The 24045-nt window shown below is 47.8% G+C and overlaps 1 protein-coding gene across 1 annotated transcript in view; it reads right to left on the bottom strand.

Moving 5' to 3' along the window:
- The window catches only part of RBL1 (RB transcriptional corepressor like 1), a 389513-nt gene that overhangs the window by 161198 nt on the left and 204270 nt on the right, over positions 1 to 24045 (bottom strand). The window contains 1 exon segment of the mRNA XM_030211607.1: positions 5270 to 5405. Within this exon segment, the coding sequence (XP_030067467.1) occupies positions 5270 to 5405 (136 nt within the window).

Raw genomic sequence — 24045 nt, 5'->3', positions numbered from 1 at the left:
AGCGCAGAAAGCGCTGATGAGGCGGCCAGATGGGAATATGTAGGTAAGCTTCCTTGATGTCCAGGGAGGCCAGGAATTCTCCCTTTTTCACCGCAGCTATTACAGAGCGGAGGGTCTCCATCCAGAAGTGCCGAACTTTCAAGGCCCGATTGACTCCCTTGAGGTTGAGAATAGGCCGAGCAGAACCTTCTTTCTTTGGCACCACAAAGTAAATGAAGTAGCGCCTCTTGCCAAGCTGATCTACTGGCACCGGGACCACCGCGCCCAGGCGGATCAGGTTGTTCAAAGTCTGCTGCACGGCAGCTGCTTTGACCTGGGACTTGCAAGGAGAGTTTACAAACCCGTCTCTTAGGGGTCGGCAGAACTCTAGCTTGTAGCTGTCTCTGATGACTTCCAGAACCCAAGCGTCTGAAGTTACCCTGGTCCACTCGCCCAGAAATGAGGACAACCTTCCTCCTATCTGCACTGGGCCATGGACCAGGTCCCCGTCATTGGGTACGCGACCCTGGGGGTGGGCCAGAGGACAAACCTCCGGGACGGCGGTCCCTGTGAAAGGAATGCTGCTTGGGGGAGAAGTTCCATTTGAAGGAAGAGGAGGCAGAGGAGGACGACTTGCCCGAGCGATACCGACGGGCTTCCTGGAATCGGCCCTTAGAGGAACCAGGACGAGCATTGTCGGCCCAAGTCCTGACCTCCGGCAACCTCTTGCCCTTGGACGTGCCGAGCTCCGTCACGATCTTGTCCAGCTCGTCCCCAAAGAGCAGCTTGCCTTTAAAAGGCAACTCGGCTAGGCGAGATTTAGAGGCATGGTCAGCAGACCAGTGCTTAAGCCAGAGCCACCGCCGCGCAGAGACCGTCTGAGCCATACCTTTGGCCGAGGCTCTCAAAACATCATACAGCAAGTCTGCCAAGTAGGCCAAACCCGACTCCAGGGTTGGCCATTCCGCCCTCCAGGCTTGCAAACTGAGAGCGGGCGCCTCAAAGGACGACTTTAAGGCCGCCTCCATTCTCCTGTTCTGAGCGTCCTTCAGGGCAGTGCCACCTTCCACCGGCAGCGCCGTTTTCTTACCGCAGTGATTAAGGAATCTACCGTGGGCCAGACAAAGGCTTCCCGTTCCCCCTCATGCAAGGGGTACAGATGGGACATAGCCCCGGCTACTTTCAGGCTCGTTTCAGGGGCATCCCATTGTGATGAAATTAAGGTCTGCATGGCTTCGTGAATGTGGAAGGTTCTAGGCGGGCGCTTCGTTCCCAGCATAATGGCGGAGCCAGCAGAGGCTCAGAGAGGCAATCTTCAAAATGCTCATGGCCTGCACAAGCAGGTTGGGCAAATCCTCTAAGCGAAAAAGCCGCGCTGCAGAGGGGTCGTCCGCTCCATCCAAGCGAGGATCAGTCTCTTCCATAGAGTCCGCTAAGGATCTCTGGGAGAACTCAGACATGCCGCCGTCATCCACATCAGAGGAGACCGAGTCCCCCGGGGGTGGAAGATCCACTCGAGGGCGCTTGAGCATAGAGGCCTCATCACCCCTATCAGAGAGGGGAGCAGGGGCAGCGTTCTGCATAAGAAAGGCCTGATGCAGCAGCAAAATGAACTCAGGGGAGAAACCCCCCAGTCTGTGCATTTCTGCAGCCTGTGTCGCGGCCCTAGAGGCGCCCTCCATCTGCGCTCCCAGGAGCGGGGGACAGGCGTGTTGCGCATTCAAAATGGCATCCAGCGCGAAACTCCGAAAAGGAGCCACGCAAGAAGAATGGCGCTTTAATTTTGCCGACTTTTTACCGTCGCCCGAGCAGCGTGGCCGGTCACGACCGGGAGGGCAGCCAGCGGGGGATGGGTGCCTAAGGCGGGGAAAGGCCGCCGCGCCGGAGGAAAAACCGGTGAACTCTCCTGGCTCCGAAAGGGCGCCCAAAAAAGGCGACTCTACCTTCGAGCCCCCCGCTTCCCCGCTAGGCGCGCGAACGCGTGCCGGGGAAGCGTCTTTTCGCGCCCTTGCCATCCGAGGCCATAGCCACGTGGAGACCGTTCGGGGAACCCCCTGCCCGCTAGTAAAAGGTAAAAATTACCTGCTTCTTGCTCCGAGCTGCGACGACTTGTTCCAGTGAGCAGCTGCAAATGGACGTCCTTTTTGACCGTTTTACTTTTCTTTTTTTTTTTTTTTAACGGAGCCAGCGGGAGGGGGGAGAAAAGGAGGGACCTGGCACCACCAGGTTTGCACTTGCTCACGAAGAGCCCTCAACCCCAGGTACTCAACAAAACCTAAACAATTAGGCTTGGAGACCTAGCCAGAGCTGCTGCTGTGCGACCACACACCTGCTGAGATAGAGAACATACTGGGGAATTTCCGGCAGCACATGACCACATATAGGGAGGCAAAAGATTGCTCTCTATCTCCACCTGCTGTTAGATGGACACAACCCACCAGTCTATGGATTGATCGGCTTGATGATAGGAAATGTGCAGATAAGCCTCTGTCAAATCCAGAGCTGTCGAGAACTCCCCAGGCCGAACTGCCATAATAACTGATCGGAGAGTCTCCATGCGGAAATAGCAAACCCTCAGAGCACGATTGATGGCCTTGAGATCCAGAATTGGCCAAAAGGAGCCCTCTTTCTTTGGAAATAATCTCTGATGAGGGAACCAGACAGATAGCCTGAAGATCTACCAGCCTCCTTACAGTATCCCTGGCCGCCCCCATCTTGAGGCGGGACCGACAAGGAGACTCCAGGAAAATATCTGGAACAGGCCAAGTGAATTCTAAGGCATACCCATCTCGAATAGCCTCTACAACCCACTGATCCTCGGTAATCCGGGTCCACCCCTGATAAAACTGAGCTAAATGAGCTCCTATAGGAATCAGAGGCTGAGTCCAGAAACCTTCATTGTGCTATAAGGGCAGAGGATGGGAAACCAGCTCCTGTGTCCCTGCCCCCTCTACAGGACTGAGATCTCTGAAAAAACCTAGATCTTTGGACTGCAGCTGCTCTACCCAGCCTAACCTCTTAAAATCGTGGCCTTGAGTGCGGCCCGAAAAAAAGACCATGACCCGAAACTCTAGGTCAGTCTTCAGGGAGACGAGGCACCTTAGTGTCCCCTAAATTCTGGACTAGCTTGTCCAACTCCTCACCAAACAAAACAGAACCCAGGAAAGGGAACCTATTTAACTTAATCGAGGCCGCATCAGCTGACCAACCTCTCAGCCAAACAGAACAACTCGCCACCACACCTAAGGCCATAGACTTAGCTAAGGCCCTTTGCAAATCATATAAAGCATCCGTCAAAAAAGCTGAGCCCATCTCAATCTTTGCCACTTCCGAGTCTATCAGAGCCAAATCATCCAAAGACCTATCCAGGACCGTCTCAGACCACCGAAAACAAGCTCTAGCCACCAAGGATCCACAGATAGCTGCCTGAACTGCCAATGCCGAAATATCAAAGCTACTCTTCAACAACGCTTCCATGCGGCGATCCTGAACATCTTTGAGGGCCGGGTCCCCATCCACAGGAACATTATCTCTCTTAGTGACCGCCGAGACCACCGCATCCACTATCGGAGGCTTGAGAAGGGATTTATCTGCATTGGGGACAGGAAAGTGACAAACCATGGACTTAGCTGGTCTAAAGGAATAATCTGGAACATTCCACTGCACCTGAATATCTCTAAATCTTGGTGCATGGGAAAGGTCCTAGATGGCTTCCTAATGCCCTTTACTAGCAGATCTACCTCATGGCCAGCCTCGGGAGCCAGATCCTTCTCCTTAAAGCCTAAAGTACTGGAAACCAAGGAGATAAGCTCCTGCAAATTGTCCTTATGAAAGATTTGAACCACAGAAGGGCCTTCGTCCGAGATAAAGGAGTCTGAATCCAGCACTTCGGCATCCTCAGAGGTAAAACCATCTCCTACACAATCAGCTCACTCTAAAGAGGGCATCTCCTGATCTGGCTCAGACCCCAGATCATCCTCAAGGTCCCAGGACTCCCTAGGGTGCTTAGTTGATACCACCTGCCTCTCCAAACCCCCTCCCAAATGGACAGCAGCAGGCTTGGACCTTTGCAGCATAAAAGCTTTGTACATCTGTAAAACAAATTCTGGGGGAATCTCCCACAGACAGACCAGAATTTAAAGGCAAAGAAATTTCTGACTGCTCAGAGCTACGATGCTGCAACACAACCAGCCGCTCATCTGCCGCTGGCTGAGTGGGCAAAATGGCAGCGCTTCCCGCCAAATCTTGAGCTAGCTCCTTTCCTGTAGTGCTTTGGGCTAGACTTGGCGCTGCTGCCACCAATGCTAAAGTGGAATGGAAGGGGACGGCATCTGCCAAAGAATCAATGGCAGTGCAATATATTTACACACGCCGGTAGCCACAAACACCCTCCTTTGACAGACTGTACATCAACACAGTTTCTCCGCCATAGCACCGATTCCCCCAAGCGCCTACGCAGCCTGCCTCATGCCGTTTTTTCCCCCAAAGTAGAGGAGAAGACCAAAAACCGCTAAAGCTAACAGAGCCCCACTGCATGGAACGGTGGATATAGAGCTGCCCTGCTCGTTCGTGCTGCAAATAAATAATTAATTGTGCCAGCAACCTTGTCCCTTTTTTTTTTTTCAAATCAGCTGCCTCTCCCAAGCCTAAGACTCCAATCCCATGAAGAGGACTAGGCAGGTGACAAGAGCTGTTAAGCCACTCAATACCGTGCTGGACTGGGAGGATTAGGTGGGAGGGACTCGGCCACCTGAGTTTAGCACCCCTGAGGCACCTGGAGACCCCCGCGGGCCTCAGCCTCTAATAACCAAGATTGCACTGGTGCAAAGAAAATTCCCCTACAGAGAAAGTACTGTTTTCCCAAAAAGGACAGAAAAGATTGAAACCTAAGCTATCCCAAAGGACCCAGATAGAAAAAGAGACCAAAGGGCTCACCGCCTTCCACCTCCTGGAGACTGAGAATACTGGATCTTTCTCTAGCTAGCCAGCTCTTTCTAGAGTCACAGTTTCTCAGTCCCCACCTGCTGGAAGATGTGCACAACCCATTAGTCACAGGCTGGGCCGGTCCTAGATTGTAGGCTCTTTGAGCAGGGACTGTCTCTCTATGTCAAATGTTCAGTGCTGCCTGCGTCCGGTAGCGCTATATAAATGCTATTAGTAGTAGAAGTAGTAGTAGTAATGTGTTAATCGCAGCGTTAACAACAATTAATGTGCAGCCATTAATCCTTTGTGATCTTAATATCTTCTTACTAAAAATCTGCCACATACTCATAAATATTTCAATTCTTACCATGCCTGCAATTTCCTCCCAAGTCAGTTCGTACTTCTTTTAAACGAGGATGCACTATGGGAGACATCGGCATCATGGGCAGGTGACCCTGAACATTTCCCTCATTGTCCATTTCAAAGTTATTGGGAAATATCACCTATAAAAAGAAAATTCTAATTAAAGAAAAAAATGTAGTGTGTACATGTTCCAATAAGAATAATTAGAAATGACAAAAAAAACCAACAACAACAACAGTGCAACAACAAAGGCAGTCTAAAAAAAAAAAAACTATGAAACAAATATAGAAACCAAACTACTATCATCTCTCCTGCAATATAACCATAAGCAAGTTATTTAACTTTCCACACTTTCCTTAACCAGTATTTTCTTTTCCACCCACATAGAGCGAAGATACTTACCTGTAGCGGGTATTCTCCAAGGACAGCAGGCTTATTATTCTCACAAGTGGGTTGATGATCCGCGTTGGCCCGGGAACTGGCATAATAAATAGCAAAACACTTGCTAGAGCCTTCTGGCGCAGGTGCCGCGCCCGACCAAGCATGTGCGGAGTGTCTTCCCGCCCGTTGCACAACCGCGCTCCTTCGTTTAATCCAACAGCATAGGAAACATGTAAAGAGAGAAACAACTCCAAGGGGAGGTGGGCAGGATTGAGCGAAAGCTACATACCTGTAGAAGGTATTCTCCGAGGACAGCAGGCTGATTTTTCTCACTGATGGGTGACGTCCAGTGGCAGCCCAGGACCGGAAAATCTTCCCTAGCAACAAAAGTTTACTAGTCTCGCGCTTCCGTGCGTACCGCGCATGCGGGGCCGTCTTCCCGCCCGATCGCGAGCGTGCTCGTCAGTCTAGTACATAGCTAAAGTAAGGGAAGATACAACTCTGAAGGGGAGGTGGGTGGGATTGTGAAAACAATCGGCCTGCTGTCCTCGGAGAATACCTTCTACAGGTATGTAGCTTTCGCTTTCTCCAAGGACAAGCAGGTTGCTTGTTCTCACTGATGGGGTATCCCTAGCCCCCAGGCTCACTCAAAACAACAAAACATGGTCAATTGGGCCTCGCAATGGTGAGGACATAACTGAGATTGACCTAACATGAAACAACTAACAGAGAGTGCAGCCTGGAACAGAATAAAAATGGGCCTAGGGGGGAGGAGTTGGATTCTAAACTCCAAACAGGTTCTGTAACACCGACTGCCCAAACCGATTGTCGCGTCGGGTGTCCTGCTGAAGGCAGTAGTGAGATGTGAATGTGTGGACAGATGGCCACATCGCAGCCTTGCATATCTCTTCAATAGTGGCTGACTTCAAGTGAGCCACTGACGCAGCCATGGCTCTAACACTGTGAGCCGTGACATGACCCTCAAGAGTCAACCCAGCCTGGGCATAAGTGAAGGAAATGCAATCTGCTAACCAATTAGATATGGTGCGTTTCCCAACAGCCACACCTCTCTTGTTGGGATCAAAAGAAACAAACAATTGGGCAGACTGTCTGTGGGGGCTTGTCCGCTCCAGATAGAAGGCCAATGCTCTCTTGCAGTCCAATGTGTGCAGTTGACGCTCAGCAGGGCGGGTATGAGGCTTGGGAAAGAATGTTGGCAAGACAATTGACTGGTTCAGATGGAACTCCGACACCACCTTTGGCAAAAATTTAGGGTGAGTGCGGAGGACTACTCTGTTATGATTAAATCTGGTATAAGGAGCATGAGCTACTAGGGCTTGAAGCTCACTGACTCTGCGTGCTGAAGTTACTGCCACCAAGAAAATGACCTTCCAGTTCAAGTACTTCAGATGGCAGGAATTCAGTGGTTCAAAAGGAGGTTTCATCAGCTGGGTGAGAACGACATTGAGATCCCATGACATAGTAGGAGGTTTGATGGTGTGGCTTTGACAAAAGCAAACCTCTCATGAAGCGAACAACTAAAGGTTGTCCAGAAATCGGCTTACCCTCTACACGGTAATGATAAGCACTGATAGCACTAAGATGAACCCTTACAGAGTTGGTCTTGAGACCAGACTCGGATAAATGTAGAAGGTATTCAAGCAGGGTCTGTGTAGGACAAGAGCGAGGATCTAAGGCCTTGCTGTCACACCAGACGGTAAACCTCCTCCATAGAAAGAAGTAACTCTTCTTAGTGGAATCTTTCCTGGAAGCAAGCAAGACTCTGGAGACACCCTCCGAGAGACCCAAGGAGGCAAAGTCTACGCTCTCAACATCCAAGCCGTGACAGCCAGGGGCTGGAGGTTGGGATGCAGAAGCGCCCCCCTCGTTCTGAGTGTTGGAAAACACTCCAATCTCCACGGTTCTTCAGAGGACAACACCAGAAGAAGAGGGAACCAGATCTGATGTGGCCAGAAGGGAGCAATCAGAATCATGGTTTCGTGGTCTTGCCTGAGTTTCAGCAAAGTCTTCCCCACCAAAGGTATGGGAGGATACGCGTACAGAAGGCCCTCCCCCCAATGTAGGAGAAAGGCATCTGACGCTAGTCTGCCGTGGGCCTGAAGTCTGGAACAGAACTGAGGGACCTTGTGATTGATCTGAGTGGCAAAAAGATTGATCAAGGGGGTGCCCCACGCTTGAAAGATCTTGCGTATGACTCTCGAGTTGAGAGACCACTCGTGAGGTTGCATGATCCTGCTCAATCTGTCGGCCAGACTGTTGTTTATGCCTGCCAGATAGGTGGCTTGAAGAAACATGCCGTTCCGGCGAGCCCAAAGCCACATCCTGACGGCCTCCTGACACAGAGGGCGAGATCCGGTGCCCCCCTGCTTGTTGATATAATACATGACAACCTGATTGTCTGTCTGAATTTGAATAACTTGGTTGGACAACCGATTCTTGAAAGCCTTTAGAGCGTTCCAGACCGCTCGTAACTCCAGGAGGTTGATCTGCAAACCGGTTTCCTGGGGGTACCAACTCCCTTGAGTGTGAAGCCCATCGACATGAGCTCCCCAACCCAGGAGAGATGCAACCGTTGTCAGCACTTTTTGTGGCTGAGAAATTTGGAATGGACATCCCAGGGTCAAACTGGATCGAATTGTCCACCAATGCAGGGATCTGAGAAAATCTGTGGACAGTAGGATAACATCTTCTAGATCCCCCGTGGCCTGAAACCACTGGGAAGCTAGGGTCCATTGAGCTGATCTCATGTGAAGACAGGCAATGGGAGTCACATGAACTGTAGAGGCCATGTGGCCGAGCAATCTCAACATCTACCGAGCTGTGATCTGCTGAGAGGCCTGCACCCAAGAGACGAGAGCCAAAAGATTGTTGGCTCTCGGCTCGGGAAAGTAGGCACGAGCCATCTGAGAGTCCAGCAGAGCTCCTATGAATTCCAATCTTTGAACTGGAAGAAGGTGGGACTTTGGATAATTTATCACAAACCCCAGTAGCTCCAGGAGTCGAATAGTCGTCTGTATTGACTGCAAAGCTCCTGCCTCCGAGGTGTTCTTCACCAACCAATCGTCGAGATAAGGGAACACATGCACTCCCAGTCTGCGAAGAGACGCCGCTACTACAGCCAGGCATTTCATGAACCCTCTGGGTGCAGAGGCGAGACCAAAGGGTAGCACACAATACTGAAAGTGCCGTGTTCCCAGACGGAATCGCAGATACTGCCTGTGAGCTGGCAATATCGGGATGTGAGTGTAGGCGTCCTTTAAGTCCAGAGAGCATAGCCAAACGTTTTCCTGAATCATGGGAAGAAGGGTGCCCAGGGAAAGCATCCTGAACTTTTCTCGGACCAGATATTTGGTTCAGGGCCCTTAGGTCTAGGATGGGACGCATCCCTCCTGTTTTCTTTTCCACAAGGAAGTACCTGGAATAGAATCCCAGCCCTTCTTGCCCCAGTGGCATGGGCTCGACTGCATTGGCGCTCAGAAGGGCGGAGAGTTCCTCTGCAAGTAACTGCTTGTGCTGGAAGCTGAAAGATTGAGCTCTCGGTGGGCAATTTGGAGGTTTTGATATCAAATTCAGGGAGTATCCCAGCCGACTATTTGAAGAACCCACCGATCGGAGGTTACAAGAAGCCACCTTTGGTGAAAAAACTTTAACCTCCCTCCGACCGACAGATCGTCCGGCACAAATACTTTTATTTCGGCTATACTCTGCTGGAGCCAGTCAAAAGCCCGTCCCTTGCTTTTGCTGGGGAGCCGCAGGGGCCTGAGGAGGCGCACACTGTTGACATGAACGAGCGCGCTGGGACTTAGCCTGGGCAGGCTGTCGGGAAGGTGGATTGTACCTGCGCATATTATAAGCGTAGGGAGCAGTCCTCCTACCCCGAAAATGTCTACCAGCTGAGGTACATGCTGAAGGCGCCCAGTGGGAGAGTTTGTCGTAAGCGGTATCCCGCTGGTGGAGCTGATCTACCACCTTTTCAACTTTCTCGCCAAAAATGTTAGCCCCCCGGCAAGGAGCATCCGTGACACGTTTTTGGACTCTATCGTCTAAGTCAGTGGCACGCAGCCATGAGAGTCTGCGCATCACTATACCTTGAGCGGCAGCCCTGGATGCAACATCAAAAGTATCATAAGCACCCCTGGACAGGAATTTACAACACGCCTTCAGCTGCCTGACCACCTCCTGAAACAGCTTGGCCTGCTCCGACGGGAGCTTGTCAACCAAGTCCGCCAACTGCCTCACATTATTCCGCAAGTGGATGCTCATGTAGAGCTGGTAAGACTGAATTTTGGACATGAGCATAGCAGAATGGTAGGCCTTCCTCCCAAAAGAATCCATAGTTCTAGATTCACGCCCCGGGGGCACCGAAGCGTAATCCCTAGAACTCTTGGCCTTCCTTAAGGGCCAAATCCACCACTCCAGAGTCATGAGGCAACTGAGTCTTCATCAACTCCGGATCCCCGTGGATTCGGTACTGGGACTCAATCTTTTTGGGAATGTGGGGATTAGTTAATGGATGCGTCCAGTTCTCCAACAACATCTGTTTGAGGATGTTATGCATAGGAACAGTGGACGATTCCTTAGGAGGGGATGGAAAGTCCAGGACCTCGAACATCTCAGCCCTGGGCTCATCCACAGTCTCCACCGGGAAGGGAATGTCTGTAGACATTTCCCGGACAAAAGATGAGAAGGAAAGACTCTCCGGGGGAGAAAGTTTCCTCTGGGGTGAGGGAGTAGGATCAGAGGGCAAGCCACAAGACTCCTCCTCCGAGAAGTACCTGTCATCCGCCTCTGCTTCCCACGAGCCCTCCTCTGCGGAATCGGACATATGTTCATGAACTTCTGTCTGAAGCCTAGCCCGTCGACTCCGAGGATCGATGACCAACGCGATGTCGTCGAGAGGAAGACTCCTGCGCTGGAGGCGATGAAGCTCCCTCCATCGATGACGGCGGAGAATCTGCCTGGGTGACTGCACCACGAGAGATGAGCCAACTGCCACCTCCCTCGACGGCACCGGCGGCGCAAGCACCGACGGTACCGGAGATGAGCGTAACAGGTCTCCCAGAATCTCTGGGAGAACGGCTCGGAGGCTCTCGTTAAGAGTGGCTGTAGAGAAAGGCAAGGGCACCGGTACAGGAGAAGCTGTGAGAACCTGTCTGGATCGCGGAGGCGGTACTGGGCTACCCAGAGATGAGCGCACCAACACCTCCTGAATCGAGGGTGAGCAGTCCCTCCGGCATCGGCGCTTCTCGGGTGCCGAGTCTTTCAGCGCCCCGGAGCTCTCAGCACCGTGTCGGGACAGTGACCGATGCCGATGCTTCTTAGCCTTCGCTCGAAGCTCGGTACCGGTACCACCCGGTGCCGACAAGGACGTCGAATCCAAACGAATCCTCGGGGCCGGGTCCGAAGGATGGTCCCGGTGGGCCTGCATAGCAGGAGTCCTCGAGGCAGGCAGAGACCCACTCGATGGCTCACTGCTACCAGCATGGAGTCTCTGGACAGCCATTACCTGCGTTCCGGAGAACAATGCACCCTCTGATGCCGACATCGATACCGGCGATGACCTCGGTACCGCTGGCTCTGTCGACGTCGAAGAACCGGACCGGGCTCCAAACAAGACGTTCCACTGAGCCAAATGCACCGCCTGAGTCCGCTTCTTCAATTGGAGACACTGAAGACAGGCGTCAGGTCGATGACTGTCACCTAAGCACCGGAGACACGAAGCGTGCCTGTCAGTAAGGGAGATGGTCCGGCGGCACTGCGTGCACCTTTTGAAGCTGCTGGTAGGCTTCGAGGACATGGACAAAAAATCGCGCCAGCGAGGTCGAACGCAATGGTGCCTGAGAAAAAGACACCAAAAGAAAAAAAAAAAGGGACCGCCCGGGCGGCCCAAAATGGCCGCGCGGAAAAACTAAAGGAAACTTAAGGGGAAAAAACTAAGAAAGTAAAGGAATTTTCTTTTTGTTTTTTTTTAAACAGAGAAAGAAAAAGAGGAGTCAAAGACTCACAGAGAAAAAATTCACCGAAAGCGGGCGAAGAAGAAACAATAAAACAGCGCAAGAGGTCAATCCTGGGCAGAGGAAGCGGCAAAGCAGCGTTCCCGAACCGCGGAAAAAGAAGACTGACGAGCACGCTCGCGAACGGGAAGACGGTCGCGCATGCGTGGTACACACGGAAGCGCGGAGACTAGCAAACTTTTGTGCTAGGGAAGATTTTCCGGTCCTGGCTGCCGCTGGATGTCACCCATCAGTGAGAACAAGCAGCCTGCTTGTCCTCTGAGAATGAGAATAATAAGCCTGCTGTCCTCGGAGAATACCTGCTACAGGTAAATATCTTTGCTTTATATGAGGATAAGCAGGCTATATTATTCTCAAAAGTGGGGAATCCCTAGCATCCAGACTCTCCCAAAACAATGAACAGTGGTCAATTGGGCCTCGCAACGGCGAGGAAATAACGTAGATTAACCTGAAACTATATACAAATTAGCTGAGAGTGCAGCCTGGAACAGAACGGGCCTAGGAGGGTGGAGTTGGATTCTAGACCCCAGATTGTGCAACACTGACTGGCCAAACCAACTATGGCATCGGGTATCCTGCTCAAGGCATTAGTGAGATGTGAATGTGTGGACTGATGACTACGTCACAGCTTTGAAAATCTCTTCAATAAAGGCTGACTTTAAGTGAGATACCACACAGCATGGCTCTGACATTATGAGTCGTGAATAACCCTCTAAAGTCAGCCCAGTCTGGGCATAAGCCAAAGGAAATGCAATCTGGCAGCCAATGGTGCTTTTACCGATGGCGACTCCCCACCAGTTATTATTTATTATTATTTATTTATTTGTTTCATTTGTATCCCACATTTTCCATCTATTTGCAGGCTCAATGTGGCTTACATGGTACTGTAACGGCGTTCGCCAGTTGGGGTGTGAAACAGGTGTTATTGATGGTAAAAACATGTGTTTGGTAATACATAGGTGAAGTTAGGCGAGAGGGGATGAGGGTTAATAACCATAAAATTTCAGAGCATTCCTAAGTGATTTATTTCTTCCCTACTCTTTTCTGACTTAAGACAAAACATATGTTATAACCACATTTATTCAGAAGATTGTACCTACCAACAAACCAATTTATATATAAATATGCCAGATTTTTTTTTTTCAATAACACAGCAGAAAACGAACCCCCCCCTCCCCAAACTACCTATACGGTTGATCTTCATGTCGAAAATACCAAGAATCTTTTGGTTATTGGAAAAACGAAAAAGATTTCAGTCAACGACCATAGATCAAGCCCTAGTTGTCCTTTTGTCTTTACTATTTTAATATTAGATACAGCTGCTTTTTCAGCTTCTGTTTTGTATTGCTGCTGTTGGGATTCCTGGGTTCAAAGGATTCCTGACCACAAGATCATACCAAGTAACAACGAATGTGGACAGATCACTCCCATGGACACCTGAATGTGGAGTACCCCAAGGATCCCCCCTCTCACCAACTTTATTCAACATAATGATGATACCTTTAGCCAAACTTCTAGCCAATCAAAACCTCAACCCCTACATATATGCAGATGACGTCACCAATTTACATCCCATTTCAAACATGATCTAAATGAAATCACCAACGAGATCAACCAAAGCCTCCAAATAATGCACACCTGGGCAGGTGCATTCCAACTGAAACTTAATGCAGAAAAAACACATCTTGTTACCTCACAATATAACACAAAAAACTTCTCCACCATAACCACACCATACTGTTCTCTTCCTGTCTCACAAAACTTGAAAATTCTTGGAGTCACCATTGATCGAAACCTCACTCTTGATGCCCACGTGAAAAACACTACGAAAAAGATGTTCTACTCCATGTGGAAACTCAAAAGATTAAAACATTTCTTTCTGAGATACATCTTCCGTACCTTGGTACAGTCAATGGTAGCTGAAATTGGGTGGCGGAGCCGGTGGGGGGAAGAGAGGTTGGTGGTTGGGAGGCGAGGATAGTGGTGGGCAGACTTATACGGTCTGTGCCAGAGCCAGTGGTGGGAGGCGGGACTGGTGGTGGGGAGGCAGGGAATAGTGCTGGGCAGACTTACAAGGTCTGTGCCAGAGCCGGTGGTGGGAGGGGGGGCTGGTGGTTGGGAGGAGGAGATAGTGCTGGGCAGACTTATATGGTCTGTACCCTGAAAAAGACAGGTACAAATCAAGGTAAGGTATACACATATGAGTTTATCTTGTTGGGCAGACTGGATGGACCGTGCAGGTCTTTTTTCTGCCGTCATCTATTATGTTACTATGTAAGTCATCTGGAATACTGCAACGCACTGTACGCTGGCTGCAAAGAACAGACTATTAAAAAACTCCAGACTGTCCAGAATATAGCCGCCAGACACATATATGGAAAAACAAAATATAAAAGTGCAAAACCCTTAAGAGAGAAACTTCACTTAAGGAACGCATTGCATTCAAGATCTGCACGACTGTACACAAAATCATTCACGCAGACACCCCAACCTACATGCTAAACCTCATGGACCTACCTCCCAGAAACGCTACAAGATCATCTCGCAAATTTCTCAACCTACACTTCCCCAGCTGTAAAGGACTAAAATATAAGCTGATGCACGCCACCACCTTCTCTTACATGAGCACGCAGTTATGGAATGTATTACCCACAGACCTGAAAACAATTGACGAAACAACTCTCTTTTGCAAATCTCTGAAGACATATTTCTTCAACAAGGCCTACAATGAGAACCTACAGCCCCACTAATCCACTTCACCAGCCCATTCAGTTATGAAAGCCCACCTTCTATAAATACCCTTATAAATCCCTTCCTTCTTCTTTCTTCCCCTAATTAACCTCTACACAATACTAACAATACCTAATATACTGGAATAACTATGTTAACAATACTATGTAAGCCACTTTGAGCCTGCAAATAGGTGGGGAAATGTGGGATACAAATGCAATACAAATAAAAAAAATCATAAGAAACAAACAATTGGGCAGACTGTCTGAAGTGCTTCATCGCTCTATGTAAAAGGCCAACGCTCTCTTGTAGTCCAAGGTGTGCAAGCTGCTTTTGCTAGGGTGGGCATGAGGACGGGGAAAAATGTTGGCAAGACAATCGACTGGTTGAAATTGGAACTCCGACACCATCTTCGGCAGGAATTTACGGTGCTGTGGGAGGACTAATGTATTGTGATGAAACTTAGTATATAAGATGCATCCACTACTAAGGCCTGAAGCTCACTGACTCTATGAGCTGAAGTAACAGCCACCAAAAAAACAACCTTCCAGGTCAAGTACTTCAGATGACAGGAATTCAATGGCTCGAAAGGAGCTTTCATCTTCTGGGTGAGAACGACGTTGAGATCCCATGACACTGATGGAGGTTTGACAGGGGGCTTTGACAAAAGCAAACCTCTCATGAACCGAACTAAAGGCTGTCCAGAGACAGACTTATCATCTACACGCTAATGATAAGCACTAATTGAACTAAGGTGAACCCTTACGGAGTTGGTCTTAAGACCACACTCTGATAAGTGTAGAAGGTATTCAAGCAGGGTCTGTGTAGGACAAGAAAGGGGATCTAACACGAGAGACGTATGTGTTAGGCGGTGAGAGTCTGATGGTGGGAGCGAATAGAATGTTGGGTATTATCAGGAAAGGTATGGAAAACAGGTGTGAGGATGTTATAATGCCGTTGTATCGCTCCATGGTGCGACCGCACCTGAGTATTGTGTTCAATTCTGGTCGCCGCATCTCAAGAAAGATATAGTAGAATTGGAAAAGGTGCAGCGAAGGGCGACTAAAATGATAGCGGGGATGGGACGACTTCCCTATGAAGAAAGACTAAGGAGGCTAGGGCTATACAGCTTGGAGAAGAGACGGCTGAGGGGAGACATGATAGAGGTATATAAAATAATGAGTGGAGTGGAACAGGTGGGATGTGAAGCGTCTGTTCACGCTTTCCAAAAATACTAGGACTAGGGGGCATGCGATGAACTACAGTGTAGTAAATTTAAAACAAATCGGAGAAAATTTTTCTTCACCCAACGCATAATTAAACTCTGGAATTCGTTGCCGGAGAAGTGGTGAAGGCGGTTAGCTTAGCAGAGTTTAAAAAGGAGTTGGACGGTTTCCTAAAGGGCAAGTCCATAAAACCGCTACTAAACGGACTTGGGAAAACTCCACAATTCCAGGAATAACATGTATAGAATGTTTGTACGTTTGGAAGCTTGCCAGGTGCCCTTGGCCTGGATTGGCCGCTGTCGTGGACAGGATGCTGGGCTCGATGGACCCTTGGTCTTTTCCCAGTATGGCATTACTTATGTACTTATGATAGGTATGGATGGTGAGAGGGATCTTGGGGTGATAGTATCCAAGGATCTGAAGGCGACGAAACAGTGTGACAAGGTGGTGGCTGTAGTGAGAAGGTTGCTAGGCAGTATAGAGAGAGGTGTGATCAGCAGAAGAAAGGAAGTGTTGATGCCCCTGTACAAGTCGTTGGTGAGGCCCCACCTGGAGTATTGGGTTCAGTTTTGGAGGCCGTACCTTGTGAAGGATGTTAAAAAAATGAAAGCGGTGCAAAGAAAAGCTACGAGAATGGTATGGGATTTGCGTTTCAAGACGTATGAGCAGAGACTTGCTGACCTGAACATGTATAGCCTGGAGGAAAGGAGAACAGGGGTGTATGATACAGACGTTCAAATACTTGAAAGTATTAATCCGCAAACAAATCTTTTCCGGAGATGGGAAGGCGATAGACGAGAGGACATGAAATGAGATTGAAGGGGGGGCAGACTCAGGAAAGATGTCAGGAAGTATTTTTTCACAGAGAGGGTGGTGGATGCTTGGAATGCCCTCCCGCGGGAGGTGGTGGAGATGAAAACGGTAACAGAATTCAAACATGCGTGGGATATGCATAAAGGAATCCTGTGCAGTAGGAATGGATCCTCAGAAGCTTAGCCGAAATTGGATTATGGAGCAGGTGGGGGAAGAGGGGTTGGTGGATGGGAGGCGAGGATAGTGGAGGGCAGACTTATACGGTCTGTGCCAGAGCCAGTGATGGGAGGCGGGACTGGTGGTTGGGAGGCGGGAAATACTGCTGAGCAGACTTGTACGATCTGTGCCCTGAAAAAGGCAGGTACAAATCAAGGTAAGGTATACACATATGAGTTTACCTGGTTGGGCAGACTGGATGGACCATGCAGGTCTTTTTCTGCCATCATCTACTATGTTACTATGGCCATGCTGTCACACCAGACAGCAAACCTCCTCCATTTAAAAGAGCAACACCTCTTAGAGACTGAAGGTACAATAAGCCTGTCTGTGGAGAAAGAGACAACAGAGGAGCGATTCGAAGATGGACAAGGTCTGCATACCAAGGACATCTGGGCCAGATCGGAGCTACAAGAATGACCTTCCCGGTATGGTGCAAAATCCTGTGCAATGTCCTTCCCACGAGAGGCCACTGAGGAAACACGTAAAGGAGGCTATCCGACGGTCAAGGTTGTACCAGTGCAACCATTCCTAAAGAGTCTTTTTCCCTGAAGCGGCTGTAGAATGAGACTGGACGCCATGAGGTTCAGAACCGGAAGAACCAGATCTACCACAACGGATGGACAATGAAGGCAGATACAAACCAATTCTTCCTAGATTGGGACGATAGATGCAGATCAATATTAGACATCATTGCCCCAACTCAATCTAGAACCTCACATAGAAAGAACTCAATACCATGGTTCAATGAAGAACTGAAAAAATTTAAAACACAAGTTAGAAGGTTAGAACGAGCGTGGAAAAAAAAGAAAGACGACCCCACACTCAACGCCTGAAAACAACTTCAAAGAAAATATAAATATACCATAAGACAAACTAAAAGACTATATTACAAAACTGAAATTGGACCAAACTACAAGGACACACATAAACTCTTCCAACTGGTGAATAAACTACTAGAGGAGGAATGGCCTAGTGGTTAGGGTGGTGGACTTTGGTCCTGGGGAACTGAGGAACTGAGTTCGATTCCCGGCACAGGCAGCTCCTTGTGACTCTGGGCAAGTCACTTAACCCTCCATTGCCCCATGTAAGCCGCATTGAGCCTGCCATGAGTGGGAAAGCGCGGGGTACAAATGTAACAAAAATAACAGTAACAACCAACAGCAAAGAGACACCAGGAGCAGACAATCTCGCGAGATACTTCAATGAGAAAATCATACAATTGCGAATTAAAATACCTGTCAGTACTTATTTATTTATTTATTGCATTTGTATCCCACATTTTCCCACCTTTTTGCGGGTTCAGTGTGGCTTACAATATGAGTTAAATGTTAGAAATACAATTTGTTACAGATTGGTTATGGATTACATTGTGCAGAGTTATGCGAAACAGTTGAGGTGTCGTTAGGGAATGTAACAATGGAACATAAACATTGAAACTTTGGAAGGAAACACTGGGAGCTTGGAGGGCGATAAAAAGACATGAGGATATATGGTATATATTTTTCTGTGAGTAAAGGTATGAGAGATGTGATATTACGGGAATGAGAATTCAGAGGTGAATGTATGATGCATTAGTGAACATTAAGTGTGGCCTTTATGTGTTTTGTTTCTTTCCGTAAATTTTTTCGAAAAGATGGGTCTTCAATAATCTGAGGAAGGAAGCTTGCTCGTTGATTGTTCTTAAGTTGCGCGGCAGTGTATTCCAAAACTGCGTGCTCATGTGAGAAAAGGTTGACGCGTGTAGCGCTTTGTACCATCGATTACTCCATACTCCTTGATTGTCTAGGCCCAGACCCTTGTGTATACCCAGCAGACAGAACCTGGACCAACTTTGAGATATTATCGGAGGATCTCATCTCCCAAACGCTAAAAAGATTCGCCAAATCTCATTGCAAACTAGACATATGCCCAAACAACCTTATGACATCTGCCCCTCAACAATTTATAACAGACCTAACAAATCATGTGAACTATATGTTACAAAATGGACTTTTCCCGAAGGAGAAAGGAAACATCCTACTCACCCCCATACCCAAAGACGCAAAGAAAAGTGCTAGTGAACTAACCAACTACAGGCCAGTAGCATCCATTCCCTTAATAACCAAACTAACGGAAGGGATGGTGACCAAACAACTCACAAACTACTTAAACAAATTCTTAATACTACATGACTCCCAGTCAGGATTTCAGTCTAACCATAGCACCGAAACAGTACTAGTTACTCTCATGAATAAGTTCAAACGACTGCAACTGGCAAGAATATACTACACTTCTGCAATTTGACATGTCTAGCGCCTTTGATATGATTGATCATGGTATACTACTACATATCCTCGAGTACTTCGGAAATGGAGGCAATGTTCTCAATTTGTTCAAGGGGTTCCTAACCAAATGATCATACCAAGTGACATCTAATTCGACTACATCAGCCACATGGATACCTGAATGCGGAGTTCCACAGGGATCCCCCCCTCTCACCGACCTTATTCAACCTAACAATGATACTTTTGGCCAAACTACTATCAAACCAAAACCTCAACCCATACATATACGCAGACGACGTAACGATCTACATCCCATTTAAACAAGATTTAAAGGAAATTTCCAATGACATCAACCAAAACCTACATATCATGCACTCATGGGCGGATGCATTTCAACTGAAACTCAATGCAGAAAAAACCCAATGCCTAATCCTCACCTCTCAACATAATACGAACAAATTTATCACCATTAACACACCAAAATTGAATCTTCCAATTTCGGACACCCTAAAAATTCTTGGAGTTACCATTGATCGACACCTAACTCTCAAGAGTTACACGAAAAACACAATCAAGAAGATGTTCCACTCAATGTGGAAACTAAAAAGAGTAAGACCTTTCTTCCCAAGGACCATCTTCCGCAACCTGGTACAATCAATGGTACTCAGTCATCTAGACTACTGCAACGCACTACATGCTGGCTGCAAAGAACAAATAATTAAGAAACTTCAGACAGCTCAGAACACTGCAGCTAGACTCATATTCGGAAAAACAAAATATGAAAGTGCGAAACCCCTACGAGAAAAGCTACACTGGCTCCCACTTAAAGAAAGCATCACGTTCAAAATATGTACCCTAGTTCACAAAATCATTCATGGAGATGCCCAGCTACATGTCAGACCTGATAGACTTACCACCCAGGAATGCTAAAAAATCATCCCGCACATTCCTCAATCTTCACTTCCCCAAATGTAAAGGTCTAAAATACAAACTAACGCATGCGTCAACCTTTTCCTACTTGAGCACACAATTCTGGAATGCACTGCTGCGCAGCCTGAAAATGATCTATGAATTAACTAACTTCCGCAAACAACTGAAGACCCATCTCTTCAACAAGGCATACCACAAAGATCAACAAATGTGAACTCCTACACATATATCCAAAATCGAAGTGTAAGCCTCACTTCGATTATTGGAAAAGTAATGGAAGCCATGCTGAAGGAAAGGATAGTGAATTTCTTGGAAGCCAATAAGTTGCAAGATCCGAGACAACATGGTTTTACCAAAGGGAAATCGTGCCAAACGAATCTCATTGAATTCTTTGACTGGGTGACCGGAGAATTAAATCAAGGACGTGCTATGGACGTAATCTACTTAGATTTCAGCAAAGCTTTTGACACGGTTCCCCACAGGAGGCTCTTGAATAAACTAGAAGGGCTGAAGATAGGACCTGAAGTGGTGAACTGGATTAGGAACTGGTTGACGGGCAGACGCCAGAGGGTGGTGGTAAATGGAGTTCGCTCGGAGGAGAGAAAGGTGATTAGTGGAGTGCCTCAGGGATCGGTGCTGGGGCCGATTCTATTCAATATATTTGTGAGTGATATTGCCGAAGGGTTAGAAGGTAAAGTTTGCCTTTTTGCGGATGACACTAAGATTTGCAACAGAATGGACACCCCGGAGGGAGTGGAAAGCATGAAAAGAGATCTGCGGAAGCTAGAAGAATGGTCTAACGTTTGGCAATTAAAATTCAATGCGAAGAAATGCAAAGTGATGCACTTAGGGAGTAGAAATCCACGGGAGACGTATGTGTTAGGCGGTGAGAGTCTGATAGGTACGGATGGGGAGAGGGATCTTTGGGTGATAGTATCTGAGGACCTGAAGGCGACGAAACAGTGTGACAAGGCGGTGGCTGTAGCTAGAAGATTGCTAGGCTGTATAGAGGTGTGACCAGCAGAACAAAGAGGTTTTAATACCCCTGTATAAGACGTTGGTGAGGCCCCACCTGGAGTATTGTGTTCAGTTTGGAGGCCGTACCTTGTGAAGGATGTGAAAAAAAGGGAAGCGGTGCAAAGAAAAGCTACGAAGAATGGTATGGGATTTGCGTTACAAGACGTATGAGGAGAGACTTGCGGACCTGAACATGTATACCCTGGAGGAAAGGAGAAATAGGGGTGATATGATAGACGTTCAAATATTTGAAAGGTATTAATCTGCCAACGAACCTTTTCCAGAGAGGGGAAGGTGGTAGAACGAGAGGACATGAAATGAGATTGAAGGGGGGCAGACTCAAGAAAAATGTCAGGAAGTATTTTTTCACAGAGAGAGTGGTGGATGCTTGGAATGCCCTCCCGCGGGAGGTGTTGGAGAGGAAAACGGTAACAATTCAAACATGCGTGGGATAAACATAAAGGAATCCTCCTCAGAAGGAAGGGATCCCCAGAAGCTTAGCCGGCGGTGGGAGGCAGGGCTGGTGGTTGGGAGGTGGGGATAGTGCTGGGCAGACTTATACGGTCTGTGCCAAAGCTGGTGGTGGGAGGCGGGGCAGGTGGTTGGGAGGTGAGGATAGTGCTGGGCAGACTTATACGGTCTGTGCCCTGAAAAAGACGGGTACAAATCAAGGTAAGGTATACACAAAAAATGACACGTGAGTTTATCTTGTTGGGCAGACTGGGTGGACTGTGCAGGTCTTTTTCTGCCGTCATCTACTATGTTATTATGTCTTATAATATTTGCTTGCTACACTACTATCATGTTTCATCATTATCATCTTACCCTTATGTAATACTAAATGTATATTCTCTTATATATTTCCACTATTCATGATATATTGTAAGCTACATTGAGCCTGCAAAGAGGTGGGAAAATGTGGGATACAAATGCAATAAATAAATAAATGAGGTGAAATCCAGTCTTTCACAATCGTCATTCCCCGGGGTCCACGATACTCTGCTGAGGAAATCCGCTTGAGAGTTCAGTGAACTCAAGTGAGATGCTGAAATCATTGGAATGTTAATTCAGCCCAATGGAAAAAAAAAAAAAAAGACGTGCCTCCTGGGCTACAGATTCACTCTTTGTTCCCCCTTGTCTATTGATGTAAGACACAGCTGTGACACTGTCCGAGAGAATGCGCACCGGCCTCACGCAAAGAAGAACCACAAAGGCTAGTAGAGCTTTCTGACAGCTCGAAGTTCCAATCTGTTGATGGACCAGGAAGCCTCCACTCTTAACCAGTTGCCCTGTGCAGTAGTGGAAATAATGGGCTCCCCATCCAAAGAGGCTGGCATCGGAGGTGAGAACACACCAACTGGGAGTCTGTAAGGGCAATCACGCCTCAGTATGCGAAGGGAGAAACCACCAAGTCAGACTCCTATGGCTTGTGGCATCCACGGCACCAACTGGTCGCAAGTCCATGAGACCGGAGACTACCAGCTCAACAGGGACAACTGTAGGGGCAAAATGTGGAACTTCACCCAAGGCAGAACACTCAAAGTTGCTGCCACAGAACCATGAACCCGAGCATAATCCCACACCCATGGGCAAGAAAGAGAGAGAAACCAGAGAATGAGCTCAGGCAGTAAACCTTCCCCAACTGGGCACTGAAGCACACTCCCAGAAACTCCAGGGTATGGGTGGGGGTGAGATGACTCTTGTGTAATTCACCATCCAACCAAGCACAGAAAGAAGAGACAGGACCATGTGTGTAATGTGAAGGCCCAAATTAGCAATTCTGGATCCCGGCGAAGAAAGGCTGCCACCACCACCATAACTTTTGAAAATATTCGAGGTGCAGTGGTGAGGCAAAAAAGCATGGCCTTGAATTGAAAATGATCTTTCAGGATCGCAAACAGGAGAAGTTTCATGTGAGGAGGCCAAATTGGGATATGAAAATAAGCTTCTTTGAGGTCCAATGAGGCAAGAAACTTGCCTGGCTGGACTGAGGCTAAACAAAGGTCTCCTGCAAGCAGAGACTTGTTCACCCCTCGGAGATCCAGAACCAGGTGAAGAGAGTCTTCTTTCTTTGGGACGACAAAATAGATGGCATATCGAGCCATGCCCCTCTCTGCCGGAGGAAGGGGGCTGAATTGCCGCCCATTACCTTAAAAGAGGCTAAGGTAGTTAGCACTGCCCGACTCTTTGAATAGTTGCTGGTGGATGGTCACAACCCATTTGTTTTTTTCTGGACTGATCCTTCGGACGCAATGGAAGATTATCTTTAAACAAGGTGAAGTTACAAACTTTTTAGCATAACCACCCAGAGATTTTCACGCATTAAAACTACCAATATTTCAAAAGCACACACACACACACAAAAAGGTATCAGCTTACTATTAATGACATCACAATGACATAGACGTTTGGCTGGGGAGCAATGCTGGAGGCCTATCACAAGCTACTACCATCCAAAGCCACAATCAATTGTCACTCAAGAAAGCACTGTAGATGATCTGGGACAGCCTGCCACAGGGACCGATCAACAAGACTGTTTATTTCCCAAAGCAACTGAAGGACTGTGATAAAGCTGGGGGTGGACACTTCGAGCATTCACAATGACTGCGAAATTCTGACTCAATGTTAATTGTATCGATTGAATGACGTTGTTTTACTATGTTTTAGCTCAAACATGTTTAACACGCAAAAATCGCTAGGTAGTAACACTAAAGTGTCGGTAACAGCAACACAGCTTAAAATAATTAAATGTTGTTCAATAGTAATATGCAACTATGAATTATTTATTTATAACATTTATACCCCACATTTTCCCACTCGTTGGCAGGCTCAATGTGGCTAACATCAGTCCGTAAAGGCAATCGCCAATCTGGTAAACAAACAAATGAACTATAGTAAGGTGAATAGGAAGGATAGTAATTACAAGGGGCGAGGGAAAAGAGGGGAAGGGTAATAGAGTCCATCAGGTCCATAAATTAGTTGTATTCCAGGAATTATGGGTCCATTACGGTAAGCCTTTCCAAATAAGCTGGTCTTAAGAAATTTTCTGAAGTTCAGATGATCATGAACATTTTTCACAGATTTAGGTAATGCATTCCATAGTTGAGTGCTAATAAAGGAAAAGGTGGAAGCGTAAGTGGATTTATATTTGAGACCATTACAGGT

Source organism: Microcaecilia unicolor, chromosome 8, assembly GCF_901765095.1.
Source record: "Microcaecilia unicolor chromosome 8, aMicUni1.1, whole genome shotgun sequence".
NCBI classification, from domain to species: Eukaryota; Metazoa; Chordata; class Amphibia; order Gymnophiona; family Siphonopidae; genus Microcaecilia; species Microcaecilia unicolor.
The sequence above is the reverse complement of the archived record's forward strand: the minus strand, read 5'-3'. Positions and strand labels throughout refer to the sequence as shown.